This window comes from Bos grunniens, chromosome 16, assembly GCF_055505025.1.
Source record: "Bos grunniens cultivar Pamir isolate PY7600 chromosome 16, Bosgru_T2T1.0, whole genome shotgun sequence".
NCBI lineage: Eukaryota > Metazoa > Chordata > Mammalia > Artiodactyla > Bovidae > Bos > Bos grunniens.
In genome coordinates this window covers 49,311,020-49,332,505 of record NC_141180.1, presented here as the reverse complement: position 1 = coordinate 49,332,505, position 21,486 = coordinate 49,311,020, and the positions used below count along the sequence as shown (strand labels likewise).

The following is a 21,486-nucleotide window of genomic DNA, read 5'->3' as shown; positions in this document are numbered from 1 at the left end:
CAACTGAGCCCCCATTCTCTTCCCTGCCTTTGACACAGAACCCCACAGTCGAAACCTGAGTGGATACGGCCCAGGTGCCTACCTTGCCCAGGCCTGGGGTGTCCTTCACCTTGTTGACGGCCCTCAGCAGGCAGGGCGGGGCCGGGGGTGGGGACGTCTGGAGAATCCCGCTGAAGCTGGTGGCAAAGAGAGGTGGTTCAGCAACAGAAGAAGTGGAAGGCCGATGTTTCTTCTTCTTAGATGAGAGATTTAACTTCTGGGCAGCTCTGGAGGGAAAAAGAAAAAAGACCATAAAGGAAAAAGTATGGCACAATCAGACATGCTAGGGTCACTTTGTGTCCTTTCCCTTAAGAAGCCCCTAGTTCTTACTGCAGTAAACAGTTCTCTCTCTTCCTCCGAGGGCCAGGTGGTAGCCCCTAATTGTGACCATGTTGTGCATGCCATGCTGTGCCACCGCTTCAGTCATGTCCGACGGTGTGACCCTATGGACTGCAGCCTGCCAGGGCCCTCTGTCCATGGAATTCTCCAGGTAACAATACTGGAATGGGTTGCCATTTCCTCTGCCAGGGGGAAATCTTCCTGACCCAAGGATCAAACCCACATCTCTTGCGTTTCCTGCACTGAAAGGCAGGTTCTTTGCCAGTAGCACCATGAGTGAACCCAGGGAGCTGCCCGATCCTTCACATGGCAGAGCAACGCCATGACCTCACATGGTTCTGCAGCCTCCATCCACAAAGAACTGCTTATTATCCACGAACATTCAGCTTAAGCATGAATAAAGCTGGCCATCTTTGGGGATAAGCAGTACCAATTAGGTTAATCATTTCATAACTTCTGGTATAAACTCAAGTGTGAGAGACCTTATGAGTTTCTTAGAAACTCTAACACGTTGTAAAATCCAGACTGGTCTGAGGAAGAACCACGTGGTGACCATTCAAGGTATGCTATGGATGTGATTGTGGAAGAAAAACACAGACCCCAGTGCAGTGGGGAAATATAAATCAAGCTGCTAAAGAAACATAACACATAATCAGAATTAGGAAGGGTCCTGAGACTAGGGGCAGCTCATGAGGAAAGCAGGCTTTTGTGCAGGGTGCTCTTTCACTACAAAATGCAATTCATGGGCAAGAGCAAGGGGTGACAGAGTCAGAACTCACAAAGGTGGCAGAGGATGCAAACGAAAAGGTGGGAGGGAGGGCGCTGCGGTCGTTAATAACATTTGTTGTTCTCATCACATCTTCCCTCATTAGAATGTCCTCCTGCTGCTGCTGCTAAGTCGCTTCAGTCGTGGCCGACTCTGTGCGACCCCAGAGATGGCAGCCCATTAGGCTCCCCTGTCCCTGGGATTCTCCAGGCAAGAACACTGGAGTGGGTTGCCATTTCCTTCTCCAATGCAGGAAAGTGAAAAGTGAAAGTGAAGTCGCTCAGTTGTGCCCGACTCTTAGCGACCCCATGGACTGCAGCCTACCAGGCTTCTCCGTCCATGGGATTTTCCAGGCAAGAGTACTGGAGTGGGGTGCCGTTGCCTTCTCCGTAGTGTCCTACAACATCTGAAATATGACAATCTTAACATAGAGGAGAGGGGAAAATAAGGCAAAGGCACAGACTATAACACACTTACTTCTAGATTCATTCTTGGTGTTCTCACACTATATTCTTGTTCTAAGAATTTCAGTTTCCTTACCAAAGGTGAAGAAACATTTTAGCTGCTGCTTAAAACAAATGGTATTTTGTTTTGATGTATTCTACACATCAAAACCTTATAATCCATCCTGTGTTTTTACCAACTGCATAACAAGTCACAAGCAAAGTAGCTCAAAAAGATTAAATCAGCATTGTTTCCACCCCTCCCCACTTCCCACCACCTTCCCTCTTCATGTATGAATCTTAAAGCTCTGGACTGGTTAATTTTAATTTTGTATCAGTAACTGGCATGCTTTTGACAAATCCCCTGAGCTACAAAATGGCTACTGCACAAATACAGCAAATAGAATTACCACTTCAAAGCTTAATTTTTTTCTTAGATGTGAAATTGAACATCTTTTTCACAAGAGTGATTTTCAGAGGACTGATGCATGAGGAATGACAGATTTTGATGGAATGATACCCTAACAGTCCCAAGGCCAAACTTAGGGACCTCTATAGTGAATCTATGTAAGATGATGAAAAATGAAGGGCACTAGAAAGACATTTCCACAGTGCTTTCTTTCCCCAATCAGCAAAAAAAAAAAAAACAAAAAACCACATAGGAGTAATTTTTTCTCATGCTTTCATTGCCACTCTTTCTGATACTGCCCCTCTAAAATTAAAGGTGAAGTGGGATTGTTCGGTGACCGGTCTGGCGCATCTCTTGGGAGTTTTCATTACTCTGTGGGATTTTCTCCTTGAACAAACAGTGACTCATCCAGAGGTGTGTGTGTGGACATCACGTTCTACTGACAGCAACCTCTCACTGCTTTCAAGTCAGGGTGCCCACAGACACAGGAGCGTTAGGAAGAAGGGCGAAGATGATGATCTGAACTGAATGGATCATGTGCTTATCCATTCACGTTAGGATTCTTTCAGATAGTGGTAAAAGGACCAAGGAATTGCTGTGGTTCACACTTCCCCACCAGTTGGGGGTTCCTAGTCCAAAAGTGGAGACAGAGAGGAGAAGGGAGTGACACTTTGAAAGGCAGCTCGGAAGAGACGCTTTTTGTCATTTCTCTTATCTGTACTACCCACACCCACTTACTCCCCCCACACAGACCCTGCAGAGGAGGAAAGAGAGGGTCCTTGAAATTACAGTGTATAAAGGGCATTCCCAAGGAGCCAAGGTTTCATTCCTCTGTCTCTCTCCTGATATTAATATAATGTTTGATATTTGATATTAATATAATATCAAAATTTTGCTCTATTACTAGATCAATCCCAAAAGTAGACAAACATGCTGCTATTTCTTCTGTCTTCAGAAATAAAACACAGGTCTTTCTCTTCATCCTTCTTACCCAGCCAGCTACCGTTCTGTTTTCTTGCTCATCTTTGCAGCAGAATTCATGGAAAGTGTTGTTTTCTCCAGTTCACCTCCTCCCATTGCCTATAAACTCTTCCCTACCAGGCATCCATCCCATATCTCCTCTGACACAGCTCTTTTCAAGGCCACAAATGACCTCATGATTGCTAAATGTCATGGTCCTCAGCCCCATTTTACTTGACCTATCAGAGGTCCTTCTGATATCCTACTCAGGCCAATATTTTGAATCTCAGCAAACTTTGTGAAGAAGATACTAACAGTACTCCCATTTAACAGACAAATAAATGAGTCTTAAAGAGTTAAATCCAAAGTCCTTTGAGTATCTGACTTTATTTGAACATCTAGCTTCTTCAGCCACTAGGTAGGTGATAGGTAAGTTACTTAAATTCTGATAATGTTTATATAAAGGGTCCAGCATAGCACCCGAGCATATAGTTGGTACTTAGTAGTATTATCATCATCATTATCATTATTACACATATTATCGAGCCTCAGTTCTGCATAGTAAGACAGAACAAAAAAATTATTTATTTTATAGACGTTTATGAAATTAAATAAGAGCACAGGTAAAGGGTTTAGTATACAGGAAGTACTTAATAGATGGTACTTTGAAGGAATATAATAATAAACAGTGGAACTGAGACTGAATCTAGGTCTCTGTTCCCCATATTGCATCAGATCATCTCTGAACAGGTAGAAAAACAGGCAGCTGAAATGTAAGGGCATTTGTGGGATATAAGTAAAGGGGGCATCTTTCTAAAAATTGGAGTAACCCATTAGTGATGGGTCTGCTTCTTGAAATAGCTTTTATCATCCAAAGTGTCCAAGTAGTGGCTAGAAAGCCATTTACAGGGAATACCAGGGAGATGAAAGCAGGCACTGGGAACATGGTATGATTTCCAAAATTTCTTCCAATGCAAAGACACTGAAATGATCCCTGAAATCTCTATTCCATTCAGGGAAGCCTCTGTTGGCTTCAATGCAGAAAAACTGTAATGCAGAAAATTATTTGAGAATACATAAAAACTACTTCCTTCTTAAAACATATATGAAATTTCAAGGGGGAAACTTTGCTCACATCACAGTTACAAAAAAATAATACAAAACCTAAAGCATATATATGAAATAAGAAGTATTCTAGAGCTTAGAAATCACAGTTTAGAGCCATATATTGCATAAGAACATTTTATTTTCATTTCGACATCATCCTAACCAGCTATTTGATCTCTATTTTATATGTTTCAATTTCTTGGAAGCCAGCAGCTTCTGCTGTTTTTACAGAGCACTTCAATGACACACAGATGGGCCAAGTTTAAGAGACAGAAATCGTTCATATACACTTGTATTATTCAGTGGCATAAAGGAGCAGCAGTCATGAAAGAATTGAAAAGGTAAAGACATTTTGGCTAGCAATTATTTTGTGTAATTAATGCCTCACAGGTTGTTTTTTTTTTTTTTAAGGGAGAGGAACAGACGAGTATGTCGTTTGATAAGACTTTAAACAACAAAAAGTTAACCTAAAAACTGTGAGAAGTAATATTTACTTGACTCATTCTTGGCATGGACTGTATCACATATTTCCTACAGCTATTCAGCCCTGCACACATCTTTAACTATCCCTGGGCTTCACTTAATTCTCTGAACCTTATTTCAATTAAAAAAAAAAGTGGCCTCTCCAGCAGGATGAAATTAATATTCACTGAACAGCTATAAAGAAAGTGACGCCACACCAAGCATTATCAGTCTGAGGAGAGGAGCAATAATGTGAACTTGGCAAGAATTTAAACCTAGCGAGCTCAGTGCTTCCCTCTGGGCTCTACTCTTTCTCTCCATCCTTACTCGTCTCACACAGGGGACAATTATCCTAACACATCAGTGTGATGCCATCCGAATTCAGGAATCAGTTTAGAATTGAGATGACCTTCAAAGGGGATGGTTCCTTGTTCCCCCTGGCCAGATCTACCCAGATCAAAAAGAAAGAGGTAAATAATTATCTAGTTAATTTAATTGGTTTAGGTGGGGGAGAGCTTTAGATTATACAGATCAGAGGGGGGAACTTATAGGGTACCTTTTTTGCATTTATGTGATAGACTATTTGACCTTGGATTTTCAGAATTACGGAGTGTTTAAATGGCAAGCCCTTCATTCTAAACGCATCCCATGAGAATTAAGTTGGGGTCTACCCCGCTTAGTGTCTAGAGTTTACTAAAATATTGCCCTAACAATATTGTAAGAATCGTTAGCTTCGTGAAGAATAGAACTCTCCTTAGAGAATATCAAGCAGGAATATCAGGTAGTACAGTTGTTTTTCTAAGGATTCTTCATCCTTTAAAAAATTCTAAGTACTGTGTTTGCTAACAATACTCAGAGCATTTCATCCTGTCTGAAGGGGGTGTTCAACTGTGAGATGATCATATAGGTGGGTGACAGCTTCATGAAAATTAAGAGGTCATTCAAACTGGGTTCAAATAAATTGAAGCCAAGCAATTGACTGGTGAGACATCATCTGAAAAACTGCTCAAGAGGAGGGCAGGGTGAGGCCCTTAGAACTGCCCCATCTGTTGCCCAGAGAGGGTCCTGACCCAGGAGGGAGATGAGAGTGGTAAAATCGCCAGCGTCAGCAGGTAAAAAGACAATCCACGTGGCAATTTAAAGTGAAATGGCCAGGGCTGTCATAGGCTCTGATGGCTTATGTGCCATTATAAAATATTTCAATGCTCTGAGGATTAAGACTGTCTGGTAAATGAGCAATGACATGACAGATCACAGCAGCTCCCAGGAAATCCATGGGGTCAGAGACACAGGGGTAGAAGAAAATAGAACAGATTATAAATAGGGAGGGTGTGTGACAAGAACCAGTGGTCTGAGGCAAAGCCCTCTGGAAATAGTTAAGATATCCATCTACGTGTTAAAAAAAAAAATCAGTTAGCCTTCATTTTGAAATAATGCCTATTTAAAAGTATTCCGGCACTGCCATTTCTCATTCTGGAAATTCTCCAAACAGGGAATAAAAAGCGTCCTCCTTTACCTTTCCATTTTCTAATTGGCTGTCACTGAGGTCATTTCCATGCCTCCGGAGACCAAAAAGCATATGGGTCTTGGGGTTTTTCAGATTTTTATGTAAATGATCCATTTCATTAGTGTAGGAAGATAATTCATGACATGACTTCAAATAAAATGTTTACTGCTAGGAGGCAAAACATGGCTGACGGTTAACCTCAAACAATATTGTATTAAGACACGGCAGCCAGACACTATTATAATTTGAAAATAGATTGATTTTTGCAACTTGCTGCACAGCATTACCCCAGAGTGATAATCTCTATGAATTTACCCCCATTCTTCTCTTAAAACTTTACCCATTCAAGGCTTCTACAAGTTGCCCTTATCAACTCCTTAAGGCTTCAGCAATTAAGAGGCAATTGAGAGCCTATGTCTTAACACTTAATGAGATGCTGCTGTGCAGCGTGGTCTTTCCTTCTGGATGCCATTAGTATTGACTTTATCACTGCATTATTACTGACGTAATAATAGCAGAAATAAAGTATACAATAAATGTAATACACTTGAATCATCCCAAAATAATCTCCATGACCCCCGGTCCATGGAAAAATTGTCTGCCATGAAACCAGTTTCTGATGCCAAAAGGGTTGGGGACCACTGGTGTGTACCCAACTCAGGGCTTCTTAATTGATCCAGCCTTTGGAATTAAAGGAACATATGCAAAGTCCCAAGACTATATATCTGAAGTTCCAGAAATGCTTAGACCTTGGAATGTTTCACTCTTTCTAAAGCCTTTTTCACATACTGTCACATCCATCACACTCAGTCCTGTGAGACAAGCAGAGAAGGTGTTTGTACCACAAAGTACAGACATAAAAAGCCAGGGAGGCACAGAAGTTACCTGATTTTATCTACACTCATAGGACTAGTGACTCTTACAACTGAGACGAGGATTTGCATTTTCTGCTTTAGACTTAGGGTCAGTCTACCACTTCATGCTGTTTTGCAATGTGATAAATAGAAGCACTTATTTTACTTCATTTGGGCAATATAAAACCAAATGATAATTATGTGCCTAATAATGAAGACAGAAAAAAAAAGCAGTTACATAGTTTTGTATGTAACTCAAATCAAATCATATATAAGCATTTACCAATTACTGATCTAGTTGCTAGGCAACATACCTTCTCATCTCAGGGGGGAAAATGTCTCAGCTGAGTGAGTCAGGTCATGCCCAGAATTAGGATATGAAAGGCAAATTTTATGAAAATGGTTTCTCAACTCCTGCAATCCCAACCCAGAGGGAGTCCTTGCACGACAGTAACAACACCACAACAACCACCACCACCACCACCACAAACCATTCTTCCGTGCTCTTCTCCACTGCCTCATACCTCTCCTTCTACAGACACAAAAAGAATGCTGGAAGCTGCTTAGAATGCATCTCAGTGCTCTGGAAACTGAATCAATCAATCAATGACAACTATATACTAAAGAACTATGCTTCCCTGGTAGCTCAGTCAATAAAGAATCTGCCTGCAGGGCAGGAGACCCGAGTTCGATCCCTGGGTCAGGAAGATCCCCTGGAGAAGGCAACCCACTCCATTTTCCTTGCCTGGAAAATCCCATGGACAGAGGAGCCTGGTGGGCTGCAGTCCACAGGGTTGCAAAGAGTCAGGCACGACTGAGTGACTAACAATTTCACTTTCAAAGAACTATGCAATTAATAGGCTATGCATGTCAGTCAAGTCATCGCTGAGTCACCCCACAGGTGCTCTGTGTTCAAGAGTCTACTCCTAAGTTGTGGCTATGAGAGGAATCCACACCACCCACTATTACTGAGAACTTCCACTGGCTCCCTAGAAGCTCGGAGGAGGTAGAAGCCTTACCTGAACTGCACATCATTCACTCATGCCTAGAGGTACAAAACGGGGGAAAAAGCAAAATTTGAAAACCATTCTGTTGGTGAATACTGCTAAGCCATTCCTGTCTGGATTTTTTTATGGTCAAAGTGAGAATAATAGAGGTGAATGAAAATACAACTAAAGGCAAAAACAATGGGATGAAAAGAAGCCCTTTCATAAACTAACTTTTCTTTTACGAAAGCTATTCAAAGTAAAAATCTCCTTTGCTGGAAGCCAGGTACCTAAGAAAGTGTTTGCTGAGCCAAGATCCTTATGTGAAAATAGAAATGTTTCCATATGCTCAAATAAAGCAGGAAATGTTTAATAATAAAAGAATTAGCCATTGACATGGAAGGCTAAGGGCTTCCCTGATGGCTCAGATGGTAAAATGATCCACCTACAATGCAGAAGACTTGGGTTAGATCCCTGGGTTGGGAAGATACTCTGCAGAAAGGAATGGCAACCCACTCCAGTATTTTTGCCTGGAGAATTCCATGAACAGAGGAGCCTGACGGGCTACAGTCCATGAGGTTGCAACGAGTCGGACATGGCTGAACAACCAAGCACGCACTCATGGAAGGCTAAACAGGAGTACAAAGCATGAATCTGTTATTTCCTGGCTGAGGAAACGTGGACTGTAGGAACACAGATACACACTGTGGCAGTGGCAGAATTTACATCCTGCTGAGACCCTTTGCCTCCGTATTTCTGATGCTCCGTGTTCTCAGGGCTCAGGTAAGCTTCCTTGGTGTCCACAGGGATTTGGAGCATTTTAAGAAAGACTCTCCCACTCGTCTTGCTGGGAGTTAAGCCCTTTCAGCTCATTATACAGCAGCTGCTGCTTGTTCTGTGTGGGCCCCCAAGCTCCGCTTGCCTCAGGCGCCCGGCAGCGGGATACCAGGCATGGCGGCCGATCTTGGCAGCTTCCTTAATATTTCATGTGACGGGGCTTTGAGGGAGCGCCTTCACTAAAAGCCGAGATGCCATCTTTGGGAGGCTAGGTTCCAGGGCCCAAAAGAAAGCTGGGAACCTCTGCTCTAATGAACTTAATCTCATCTGGAACTTGACAGTTGGTGCCATACTCTTTTGGCAGCTTGGGGACATGTGGGCTTTCTTATTACACTTTTCTATTTCTGTGTGTCCAGCAAACCCAGTTGGTTAGACCAGAACACTGCTGAGACAACCAGCTCCAGGTCAAACCTAGAGGAAAACGCGTTAGAAAGAGGGAATTTCTGTGTCCAAGACTCAGTGACCTCAGAAAGATGCAACTCGCTTCAGGCCTCATGAATCTTTCACATTTTGAGAGGGCTCCCCACTCTTTCAAGGACACTGGAAGACTGAATAAACCAAAAATGGTCCTAAACTGATGTGTAATATGAAGATCTACAGCAGTGGTCCCCAACCTTTTTGGCACCAGGGACCAGTTTCATGGAAGACAATTTTTCCACAGATCGGGGGGCCAGAGGATATTTTTGGAATGATTCAAGCACGTTACACTTACTTGCACTTCATTTCTATTATTACTACATCAGCTCCACTTCAGATCTTCAGGCATTAGATCCTGGAGGTCTAAAGAACATACTGCCAATTTGTAGGCTGCCTTTGATACCACGTGGAAGAGGAAATGGCCACCCATTTCAGTACACGTGCCTAGAGAATTTTCCATGGACAGAGGAGCCTGGCGGGCTATAGTCCATGGGGTTGCAAAGAGGTGGACACAACTTAGCAACATGTATGACATGTATGAGCATGTATGACATACATATCAGTTTGTGACTCCACAGCTGTTAGCTTCTTTATTTCACTGCTTCACTCCATGCAGATGCACAAAGCTACATTTTCTTCTCACCTGCTGACCTGACTCAGTAGACTCCAACCGGCCAGAGAACATACCTAAGAACTTTACCAGGGATGGAAAAAGTCTAACGGGCACAGAAGTCTGGAGGTGTGCCTCCAGGATCCTCTGCTCCAAAGATGTTCACTACAGATGTCCTGGACGAGGCCACGTGAGGGGACAGCACAAGGCAAGCCCACTGCCCCATCCAGGGGGGACACAGCCTTGCCCACTCTCTGACCAGTGACAGTAGCCACGTACCTGGGTTTGAGGACGCAGCCCCAGCTGCACTCCAAATCTCCCTGCTCCTGCTCTACAGCCTGTGCCAAGCCTAGGTCTTGGTCTTCTCAGACTCCTAACCTGGCTTCCTGATCTGCATCTTGCCTTCTGCTTGCCAACTTGGCTTCAGCTTAGAAACCTTCTGCTTCAGCAGATCTTTAGGTCCCTGGCCTGATCTGCCCAACCAAGCCTCCTCATTAGTACCTAGGAAACCAGCTAGTTTCTAGCCTCCTCCAAAGAGTCAGGCCTTTGCAAACCGGGCTCAGCAAATAAAAGAACTATAAACACTGAGGCCATCGGACCCTAGTCAGTACAACTGTAGTTGAAAAATCCATCCCAAACTAGGTATATACGATTGTAGTTAATTGCCAGTATTGCTATCTTTCACAAACATGAATAATTGAGGACTAGCTGGTCTTCTTGATTGGAACTGATAAACATGTATCTACAACTAGCTATTTCAGCTGCTTATAAATATAGACAGAGAAAAAGACAATCATAGGCTAATTAAAGCCTATTCCTTAGGAATGCCTGTGTTTGATTTTTCTGCAGAGAAACAATTGTCCATAATATATGTATGGATATTGACTACATTGCAAGAAATAGCTAAAATTAAGGTTCCTTCAAGGAATAAGCATATTCCAGATAATTTGATTTCAAGACTAATGAATCTAATGTTCTTTTCATTACATCATGCAGCCTTTTAGATGCTAACTCCAGTAGTTTCTAGTTAAATCATTTTTATATATGCTAATGCAATGTTCAAAGGAAGAAACCACATGATCTACCATAAACAGAGAGCCCATTTAAAAGTCAAGAGTGACCACTAATTCCCTAGTTTCCCTTAATATTTATCTTACTTAGCTATTTGGTAGAAAATTATCTTAAAAAGCATAAGAAACTGAAAAGCAGTTGTTGTTCATTTAATGTCTTTATTTTAAAAGAAACAGTGCTTTATCCTCACTTTCCCCCTATTTTGATCATGTGAAATTAAAAACTGACATGAAATTACATACTTCAGATATAATTTGCTGCCTGAAGCAGCAAGCTGCTATCAAGGTGTGATAGCTAGAAATGGACAGCAATTGCAGAGAAAACAAAGCCTTTAATCTGTAACTCTTTGCTCAATACCTGTAGCTCTCTCACAGCAAAGATAATTAATTGTCAATGCTGGGTGACACACTCTGTGGTTTGGGGGCTTCTTGGTTAATTAAATGTGAATATATGCTAGTTTTGTTTGCTAATGGAAGTAATTTCTTTTTTCCCCTTTAATATCAATGTTCTTTTTATTTAACAAATTATTTGGTATAGTTGAAATCTGAGGAAATCATTAAGTAAGTTATTTCAAAGAAAAACAATTTGCTAGGGGTCTCTGCATTTAAAAAAAAGTAGGAACCACACACAGCAGTGGTTCAGAATGCCTGCCCTCCACCTCTGTTGCAAGGTCAGGCAACCCCAGATTCGGGGCAATCTTTTAGACTGCTGATACTTCAGCAGCCCCACTTGAGGGAGAGAGGTAGAAGGAAACTCGCATCCCTTCCTCTCGTATTTATTCTACTGCCAGGTCACTTGGAAGGGAGTCTATGCAGATTGTTGAAAAACATGGCAAAATCACGTTGCAGATATACAGTACCATGTGTAAAATAGGCAGTTAGCGGGAAGCTGCTGTATAGCACAGGGAGCTCAGCTTGGTGCTCTGTGATGACCTGGAGGGGTGGGAGGAAGGTCCAAGAGGGAAGAGACACATGTATACACACGACTGATTCATGATGTTGTACAGCAGAAACTAACACAGCATTGTAAAGCAATTATACTCCAATTAAAAAATATATGGGTGAACTCATCGTAGGCATGTTCAAAGGCTCCAAAGCAGAGGAAAGGAGGCAGCTTTTGTTTTCAATGAAGTTGAGAAGCCATCTCCATGGAGCAGATAGCATAGAGAAGAGATTACTCCAGAGCAAAATAACTTGTGAAAGGAGGAAGAATCTATAATAATCATGGCCAATTAGGACTACAGGGGTTGGCAGAAAGGAAGGAAATTCTCACACATGATACAACATGGATGAACTTTAAGGACATTATGCTTAGTCAAATAAGTCAGGCACAAAAAGACAAATACTGCATGATTCTTCTTGTATGTGGTACCTAGAGTAGTCAAAACCAGAGAGACAAAAAGCAGCATTGTGGTTACCAGGGACTAAGGGAGGCAGGGAATGAGGAGTTACTGTTTCATGGGGATGGAGTTTCAGTCTGATAAGATGAAGAGGTCTGGAGATGGGTGGTGGAGATGCTGCACAACAACATGAGTTGACTTACTACTACTGAACTGTACACTTAAAAATCGTTAGGATGGGTAAGTGTTGGTTGCTCAGTCGTGTCCGACTCTTTGCAACCCCATGGACTCTAGCCCACAAGCTCCTCTGTCCATAGACTTCTCCAGGCAAGAGCACTGGAGTGGGTTGCCATTCCCTTCTTCAAGGATGGGTAAAGCTATGTATATTTTACCACAATAAAATTTTAGTTTGTGGTTTGTTTCCAGGTTTCAGCGTCAGAAAACGACAACAACAAACTATGGGGCAGTTCTTTTTGTGACTTTGCATCAAGGCTGCTAACAAAGACCTGTGCTTTACTTTTTGTTGCATGTTCTTGCTTATTTGATGAGTCTACATGAGCAAGGCAGGGAAACAGGAGGTAGGCCTGGGTGCCTGTCTCCACTGCCAGGACATGGACTTGACCACCAAGGATGGATGCTCTCCACCCCTCCCTTTGCACACTGCATCTGGGGTTGTTGAAATCTGGACATGTACATGTGTGTGCATGTTGTGTGTGTGTGTGTGTGTGTGTGTAGCATGAGTATGGAGGGAGGAGGCAGGGAGAATAATAAAGAAATTAAATAATATAGAATAATAAACAAGATAATGCAGTGGATTCCTCCCAAGTAATTCCCATCTCTCTCAGCTCAAGTCTTTATTGGGACTTCCCTGGTGGTCCAGTGGTTAAAAATCTGCCTGCCAGTGCTGCGAACACGAGTTTGATCCCTGGTCCAGCGAGATCCTACATGCCACACGGCAACTGAGCCCAGGAGCCACAGTTACTGAAGCCTGCACGCCCTAGAGCCTGTGCTCCACAACGAGAGAAGCCTCCACAACGAGAAACCCATGCACTGAAACTAGAGCACAGCCTCCACTCACTGTAACTGGAAAAACCTGCATGCAGCAACAAAGACCCAGAGCAGCCCAAAAGTCAGTTAATTAAAAAATAGTCTTAATTACATTCTTGTTACTTTTTTGTCTTATAGTTAAAAAGTGTTTTTGAGAACAATGATCAAACAATTAATAATTAAACTGGTATAAAGAAAAAACTATTTTGAAATAAATTACAGGCAATGGAGAAATTTGTCAAAATACAACGAGGATTTAGTTCAAATTTCCTGGTTAACTCCATAAAGAAACTTGAGCCATGTTAAACTGCACATTTTACTATTGTTTACTTTAGTGGGCCTATTATTTTTTAGGCAGGTGAAATCTAAAATGGGTAAATTAAATTTTATATGCTGTAGTTACTCTTAGGTATTAGAATCCTAAGTTCAAGGATCACCATTTTTGCAGAATTTGGAACACCCATATAGGTTTCAAATACTATCTCAATTTACTTACACACCATTAATTATAACTATAGTTTCCTGACACTCAATCCTTGGCTAAGAATAAAATTCCTAGCTCTGATATTATTATAAAGATAATAATTACATTGGACTTCGCAGATGGCTCAGCAGTAAAGAATTTACTGCAGGAGACCCAGGTTTGATCCGTGGGTCGGGAAGATCCCCTGGAAGACGAAATAGCAACCTACTCCAGTATTCTAGCCTGGGAAATCCCATGGACAGAGGAGCCTGGTGGGCTACAGTCCACGGGGTAGCAGAGTCAGACACAACTGAGCACAATATTTATATACTGATAGAGCACCTAGGGACAGATGATGTGATCCTGTTCTCTAGCCCCAGATGCCATCCAGCTGTGTCTGCGAACAAAGTCACATGCCATTGGACAGAATGTAATGCATATTATATAACCAATCAATCACCTTCTCCTCCTGTGAATTCTTGCATTTACACAATATACTTCTACAAATTGCTTGCAATTTAAGTTTTTACAAATTGAATCTTATTTCACATTGATCTCCATTAAAATTTCAGAGCTACTTTATCTTTACAAATGATATTCAATTGAAAGTGGCTGGAAACTCTTTAAATTTCTATGCTTTCCCTCTACTCTGTCAAACAAATCACTAGCAACCAATGCAAAGAGCCATTCAGTGCTGTATTCAAAGGTGCACAAAAGTGACTCCTAATGCATGATTAATTGCCAATAAATGGCTGAGAAATATTTAAGAGTCTCTTAATTTTTATACTTGCCTTTGACTCCATAGACAGAAACCACTTATTTTCAAGATACATAGTTTATGTTTAGAGCTTCATTTATAGTATTTGGATACAAAAACTACTTGGCTTAGTTTTTCAGATTGGAGAATCTTCAGCATGAAGTTGGCAACTGAAGTTGTGTGAATGGATGTGAGATGGCCCAGGGAGGTGCAGAGAAGAATGAGAACTGAAAGTGGCTCATAACAGAACCATCGGAAATCTCAGCATTTAACGAGTGGATGCAATAGGAGGTATCAAAGGAGCCTGAAAAAGAGCAGCCAGAGAGATGAGGGGAAAGATGGAACAAGACGTCGATAATGTTAATGTTACTAAGAGACCAAAAAAGACAGAGTGAAAAGTGTCCACTGGATTAGAATTAATAAATTCATCATCAACTTTGACCAGAATCAGAGGAGAGGTGGAGTACATTCCAACAGATTGAGAAATAAATGGGGGCTAAAAAGAAATAAATATAAGGAGGTCTACACCATTGTTTTAAGAAACTATAGAAGGAAAAATAATAAAAAATTATATTTTTAGGCTTCACCTAAATGCCTTGAGCTGAATTACGATGCTATGTATAGCTTTGTTTTTATAGAGGCTAACATAAAAGCATCCTTAAACATTTCTATAGCTTGTAAAAAGTAAATGGCTTTCATCTTATTATCTATACACTTATTATTCATGTTATTTTACAAATACTTATTGAATACTTGCTATTTACAGGGAACTATGCTATTACCCACTGTTCCCTACATTAAAATTCCCTAAAAAATCTCCAAGGAAGACTAGGAGTCTCCAGACAAACTCTGTACCACTTTATTGGGTAAAAATAATAACTCAATATGAAAAACCCAGGCTTTGGAGTCAGAGTGTGTGTGCACTCAGTTACTCAGTCCGACTCTTTGTGACCCCACAGGTTATAGCCCACCAGGCTCCTCTGTCCATGGAATTTTCCTTACAAGAACACTGGAGTGGCTTGCCATTTCCTCTATCGGGGATTCCCAACCCTGGGATCAAACCCAAGTCTCCTGCATCTCCTGCAATGGTAGGCAGATTCTTTACCAGTGAGCCACCTGGGAAGTCTTGGAGTCAGAGAGTCCTGGTCAAATCCTGGCTTTGCCATTCTTGGATCTGTATAAAGATAATAATGCCCACCGAGAAGGTCTGTGTGAAGATAAAGGGCAAGATGGGTGAACAGTGGCCATTAGGATCCAGTGAGCTCAATGTGTGCTTTGTTCCCTTCTGCATTTTTTCATTCTCCTTCTGATTCATTTACCTTGAAAGTGAAAGTTAGTCACTCAGTTGTGTCTGACTCTCTGTGACCCCATGGACTCTAGCCCACCAGCCTCCTCTGTTCATGGGATTTCCCAGGTAAGAATACTGGAGTGTGTTGCCATTTCCTTCTCCAGAGGATCTTCCCCACCCAGAGATTGAACCTGGGTCTCCCGCATTGCCGGCAAACTCTTTACGAACTTAGCCAAAGTCTAGTTAATGTCCAATAGCAATAATCAAATTGGTCCAGGAACTGGTATCTTTCTCTCACACACTTCTGTCTCTCTCTCTATATATATACATACACACACACATACACACACACACACAATATGTATACATGTGTATGGATCTAATTTATTTTATAAATACATAATTTTGTAAGTCACTTAAAATCACTTAGGGTATAAATTCTTAGTGTTATATATGACTATTCTGCTATTTATTGATCTTCTAGGTGATTTTTCACACATTTTTATCAAGGCTGCTAAAAGGAACTCCTACCTAATGCACTATGTAACAATATTGCATTGATCAATTCTTGTAGTTCTTTTAAAGTTAGTTAGGTGGGCCAAAACTGGTAAGGTTGTATCTGTAATTTTAGATTATTAGATGATCAATGCTCTGTTAAATCTGGGACTTCCCTGGTATCTCAGTAGGTAAAGAATCTGCCTGCAAAGCAGGAGACCCACGTTTGATCCCTGGGTTGGGATCTAGAATAGAACATTCCAGCCTCTTCCATGCCTATGATTTCAGCAGGGCTCAAGGAGTCTCTGGGTGGAGAGAAGAGCTCTGTAAATGAAGCCGTGTGATTCAATACATGCTCCAGCAAACAATGATTTACCTTTAAGTACTCCAGTGTTTCAGAGTTCCCTCAAGAGGCAGAAAGGAGAAACAGCCTGGAGTTTACAGATTGTGGAGCCAAGTGCTCTGGGTTCAGATCTTCTGTCTGACACGCACAGCTCTGTGACCTTTGTTGAGTTCCTTACCCTTTCCATGCCACAGTTTCCTCAGCTGCAAAACAGGATGGCCACTGTGTGGGGTTGTCATGAGATTTAAACGAACAGATGTCTTAGAACAGTTCCTGATACATAGTACATACCCAGTAAATGTTTGTTTGCTACAATTATTGTTATAATAAAATATTAATATGAAACCTATATCCTAAATGTTTCTTTTCAGAGATTCTTTCCCATAAGCTTCTTAAAATATAATCATAAGAAGAAAGGTAAAAGAGATGCCTTTCCTTTAAGCCCTGTTAAGCCATTCTGGGTCAACTCTGAACATGGCTCACCAGGGCTTATTGCAACTGACTCTATGATATTGAATCTGATGTGTTCAAGTCCTGGGCATCGTGAATGAGAATTCTGGTTGTGCTGTTGGTGGGGGTGGGGTGGGTAGTGGAGGTGGCATTTATAGCAAAGAAAGGTCAGAAAAGATCAGAAAATGTCAGTAAATAAATTGGGGTCTTCTACAACCTTAAATCAGATGTCAGGGAAGTCTCTGCTGATGCAGTTGCTTTGGCCTGAAAACCACCAGTTGAAACTAGATTCTTACATCAACCATGTGTCTGCAGCTTTTATGTGCTGGAGGCAATTATTTGGTAGTTGCTCCTCTGACAAGGAGTCCTCATTCCAGAATGACTGTGTAGGATAACCAGTTTTCATCCTCACTCATCAGGCAGTGTCCCGGAGCACTTAGAAAAATCAATACATATGCAAAATCAAAATGCTCTTAAGCAAACTAACACGGTTGTTTAAACTGGCCCACGAGTTAACTTGGGTGTAGACAGTATCATTTTCCTTCATGTACAGGAAATGAGTTGTCTCTGCTGCACAGAGACTGATAGAACCTGACTGCTACGCTTTCACACCTGCCAGGCACCTGCCAGTGTGGTCCCTGGTCACGATGAGGAACGGACCAAAAGTGTGACTTGCCGGTACTGCTTCTTAAAACTGACCGTGACTGTGTCTTCCTTCCAATACTAAACGTTCCATAACGTCAGGAGTCATATCTGTCTTTCCTGCAAGTACGTTCTCAGCATTGCCTCAACATAGTGAGCACTTCATAGACATGGATGGATAGATGGATGAATGGATGGAGTAGGCCCCAGATCAAGGACATGGGTTTCCCTGGTAGCTCAGCTGGTAAAAAAAAAAAAAAAAGAATGCAGGAGACCCCAGTTCAATTCTTGGGTCGGGAAGATCTGCTAGAGAAGGGATAGGCTACCTACTCCAGTATTCTTGGGCTTCCCTGGTGGCTCAGTTGGTAAGAATTCACCTGCCATGCAGGACACCTGGATTCAATCCCTGGGTTGGGAAGATTCCCTGGAGAAGGGAATGGCTGCCCACTCCAGTATTCTGGCCTGGAGAATTCCAAGGACTGTATACTCCATGGGGTTGCAAAGAGTCAGACATAACTGAGTGACTTGCACTTATCAATGACACTGAAGAAGAAAGTCTGGCTGCCTGTCTTTCTAATAGAAACAACCCTATGGTCCTCACATGCTTCCCAATAGAAGACTTTGGAAACATCTGTTGAGCTGGAGGCAATTTACATTTAAGGGTTCCTCTAGCCCAGAGGTTCTTCAGAAATTAAATTTCTAAATATAAACCAAGCCTGTCCATTTATATTAACAGGTTCTTCATCATCTGTGGGAAAGGTGGTTATTTTATTTTTAGGAGAACTAAAATAAGATTCCATCTAAATCTTTTTAAAGAGTTTGGCACAATCTAACCCAAGAATTCCCAGATTCACCAGTATCTTTGTCAGTCTGACTCTATACCCACAGCCTCACTCATTGTGCTGTGTTCCCTAAGGAAAGGCATATGATCAGAGCTGGTGCTTATTATCTCCTGCTCCCATGTAAGTTTCATGCAAGGCTTTTGTTTACTTCATTTCTCACCAAGAATGGTGCCTGGTACATCCACAGGTACTCAAGTACTCAATAAACACTAGTAGAATGCAGAAATGAATAAAAACTCTTTGGGAGGGGTTGTTTTTACATTTTGCTATCTCCTTAAATGATAGTAATCCATAAAACACTTTGTGTTATGGGATTTTGTTGGCTATTATGTTCATAAAACTAATATAATTATTGTGCTCATTATTAGTCTGTGCCCAGCATTTGCTGTAGCAAGCCTTTGGGGGAGGGATGTTTTTGAAGTTGCCTGTTGAAGCAAATATCCGCACTGGGTTCTCCATGGGTTAAAAGTCGTAGACTTCTGTTTCAGAAGGTTCATTCCAAAAGTCATTTGATGATTCTTTTTTCCATTTCTGACCTTTAGAAAAGAAACCATTTGCTCCCAGACCAGCCAGGGAGGGCTCTTCCTCTTTCCTCCAGAGGGGGCTCAAAGCCCACATTTCCTTGACTTATCCTTGGGGTAGTTCTGATGAGAGATGTCTTTAGATACTGTGCACATAAATCGTTAATTAACTGATGAATCTTTGATTTTTTTTTTAGAAAAATAGATATTTGTCACAATCATATTTTCAAGGTAATTAAATCAATAATGTTCTTATACTTGAACAATATGTTCTTATTAGGCTGTCAACAAATGACAATTCAACAATTCAATTTTAATCCTGCTCTACATTTCCCCAGAATAAAAATATGGCTAAGTCAAACAACTTTCCCCACTTATTGGATGCTCAAAACTTCTTAAATAAAGCAACTGTGACTATATAAGTGCGTTAATACAGCGAATTCTCTATCAGGACACAGTCGTCCATTTTACTAGGAAATAGTTTTCCATCGTCTGAATTTTAATAACTCCCTTTCATTTTATTTTAAAAATAATTTCCCATTATATATTCTTTACATCCACGTCTTATGCCCTTACAAAGCTGTAAGCTCCTGGAGGGTACAGCCAGTATCTTATCCCAATACTTAGTCTCCATGTGGCAAGGGCGTTAGGAACATTTGTAGATGAAAGAATGAATGCACATGTGGACCCAAAAGTGAGTATGTGAGAGTGTGATGCTTCTCACTAACTCTGCTCCCAGACACCTGGCACAGTTTCCTTATCCAAAACACCGTTCTTCAAAGAGTCAAAAGCCAACAGAACACCTGATCCCTAAGGGCTCTCCCTAGGCAAAAATGCTTCTGTAACCACTCTGACAAAGAAGGTAATGGCACCCCACTCCAGTACTCTTGCCTGGAAAATCCCATGGATGGAGGAGCCTGGTAGGCTGCAGTCCATGGGGTCGCTAGGAGTCGGACACGACTGAGCAACTTCACTTTCACTTTACACTTTCATGCATTGGAAAAGGAAATGGCAACCCACTCCAGTGTTCTTGCCTGGAGAATCCCAGGGATGGGGGAGCCTGGTGGGCTGCCGTCTATGGGGTTGCACAGTCGGACACAACTGAAGCGACTTAGCATCAGCAGCAGAGGCAACCACTCTGACATTTTGACTTACTATTAAAAGCATCTAAAACCTTACTCTACCCTTAGAAGGCTCATTAGTACCTTTTCCACTATCATGAACTTGGGACATTATACCTTTAGTAAAAGTGGGCTTACCAGGTGGAGCTAGTAATAAAGAACCCGCCTGCCAATGCAGGAGACATAAGAGACACAGGTTCGATCCCTGGTCAGGAAGATCCCCAGGAGGAGGGCATGGCAACCCACTCCAGTATTCTTGCCTGGAGAATCCCCATGGACAGAGGAGCCTGGCAGGCTACACCAAGAGGGTTGCAAAGAGTTGGACATGACTGAGTGACTAAGCACGCACACACACATTAGTAATCACTGCCTATTTTGAGAATTCAAAAACGATTTTGTTCTAATTGTGCAATATGAAGATAAATTCATAACACCCACACACTTTCATGCTTCTGTGTATAAATAGAAACTTAAGCCAATTCCTATCTAAAATGCCCTCCCCTCCCTGCCACCTTCCCTACTCATCCTTCTAGACCCAGCTCTAATGCCTGGCACTCCTTTCCTACCACCCAAAGGAGAATTTATCCTTTTCTTCCACATGTTCCGATAATATTTTGTCAGTAGAGCTATTTTGTGGCTTATCATAGTGTATTACACTAGAATTAATTTGTGTTTTAAGCACATCTCTCCTTAATACACTTTTGAATCCCCCAAACTTACAAACTGCTTGTAACATATTAGGTGCTTGATAAATGTTTGTGCACCAAATATCTGCTTCCTGCCCTGAATCTGACCTGCAGGTCTATATTTTAAAATTAGATATACATATCATAAACTGCTGATTTTTTATCAAAACTCCTGCAGCTGCTGCTGCTAAGTTGCTTCAGTCGTGTCCGACTCTGTGCGACCCCATAGATGGCAGCCCACCAGGTTCCCCCATCCCTGGGACTCTCCAGGCAAAAACACTAGAGTGGGTTGCCATTTCCTTCTCCAATGCATGAAAGTGAAAAGTGAAAGTGAAGTCACTCAGTCGTGTCCGACTCTTAGCGACCCCATGGACTGCAGCCCACCAGGCTCCTCTGTCCATGGGATTTTCCAGGCAAGAGTACTGGAGTGGGGTGCCATTGCCTTCTCCATCAAAACTCCTAGTAGAGTTTTAAACACAAATACAAGAGTTTGAAATTTGGACAGATTTAGTCATTGTTGCCAAAAGCTAAATGCTGGGCACTGTTTTTTCCTGTCACCATTTATATATTTAACCCTCTTCCTATCTCAAGTGCTGCACTGTAAAATTCTTGCCCACATTTCGTAATCAAAATACCAAGGGAGAAAGCTCCCTACCCCCCACCCATGGTGGGGTGGGGAGCAAAG

The 21,486-nt window shown here is 41.8% G+C and overlaps 1 protein-coding gene across 1 annotated transcript in view; it reads right to left on the bottom strand.

Annotated features, from left to right (window-relative positions):
• The window catches only part of KIF26B (kinesin family member 26B), a 518,582-nt gene that overhangs the window by 156,453 nt on the left and 340,643 nt on the right, over positions 1–21,486 (bottom strand). The window contains exon 5 of the mRNA XM_086344948.1: positions 83–266. Coding sequence (XP_086201074.1) covers positions 83–266 — 184 coding nt within the window. The remainder of the gene's footprint in view (positions 1–82; positions 267–21,486) is intronic.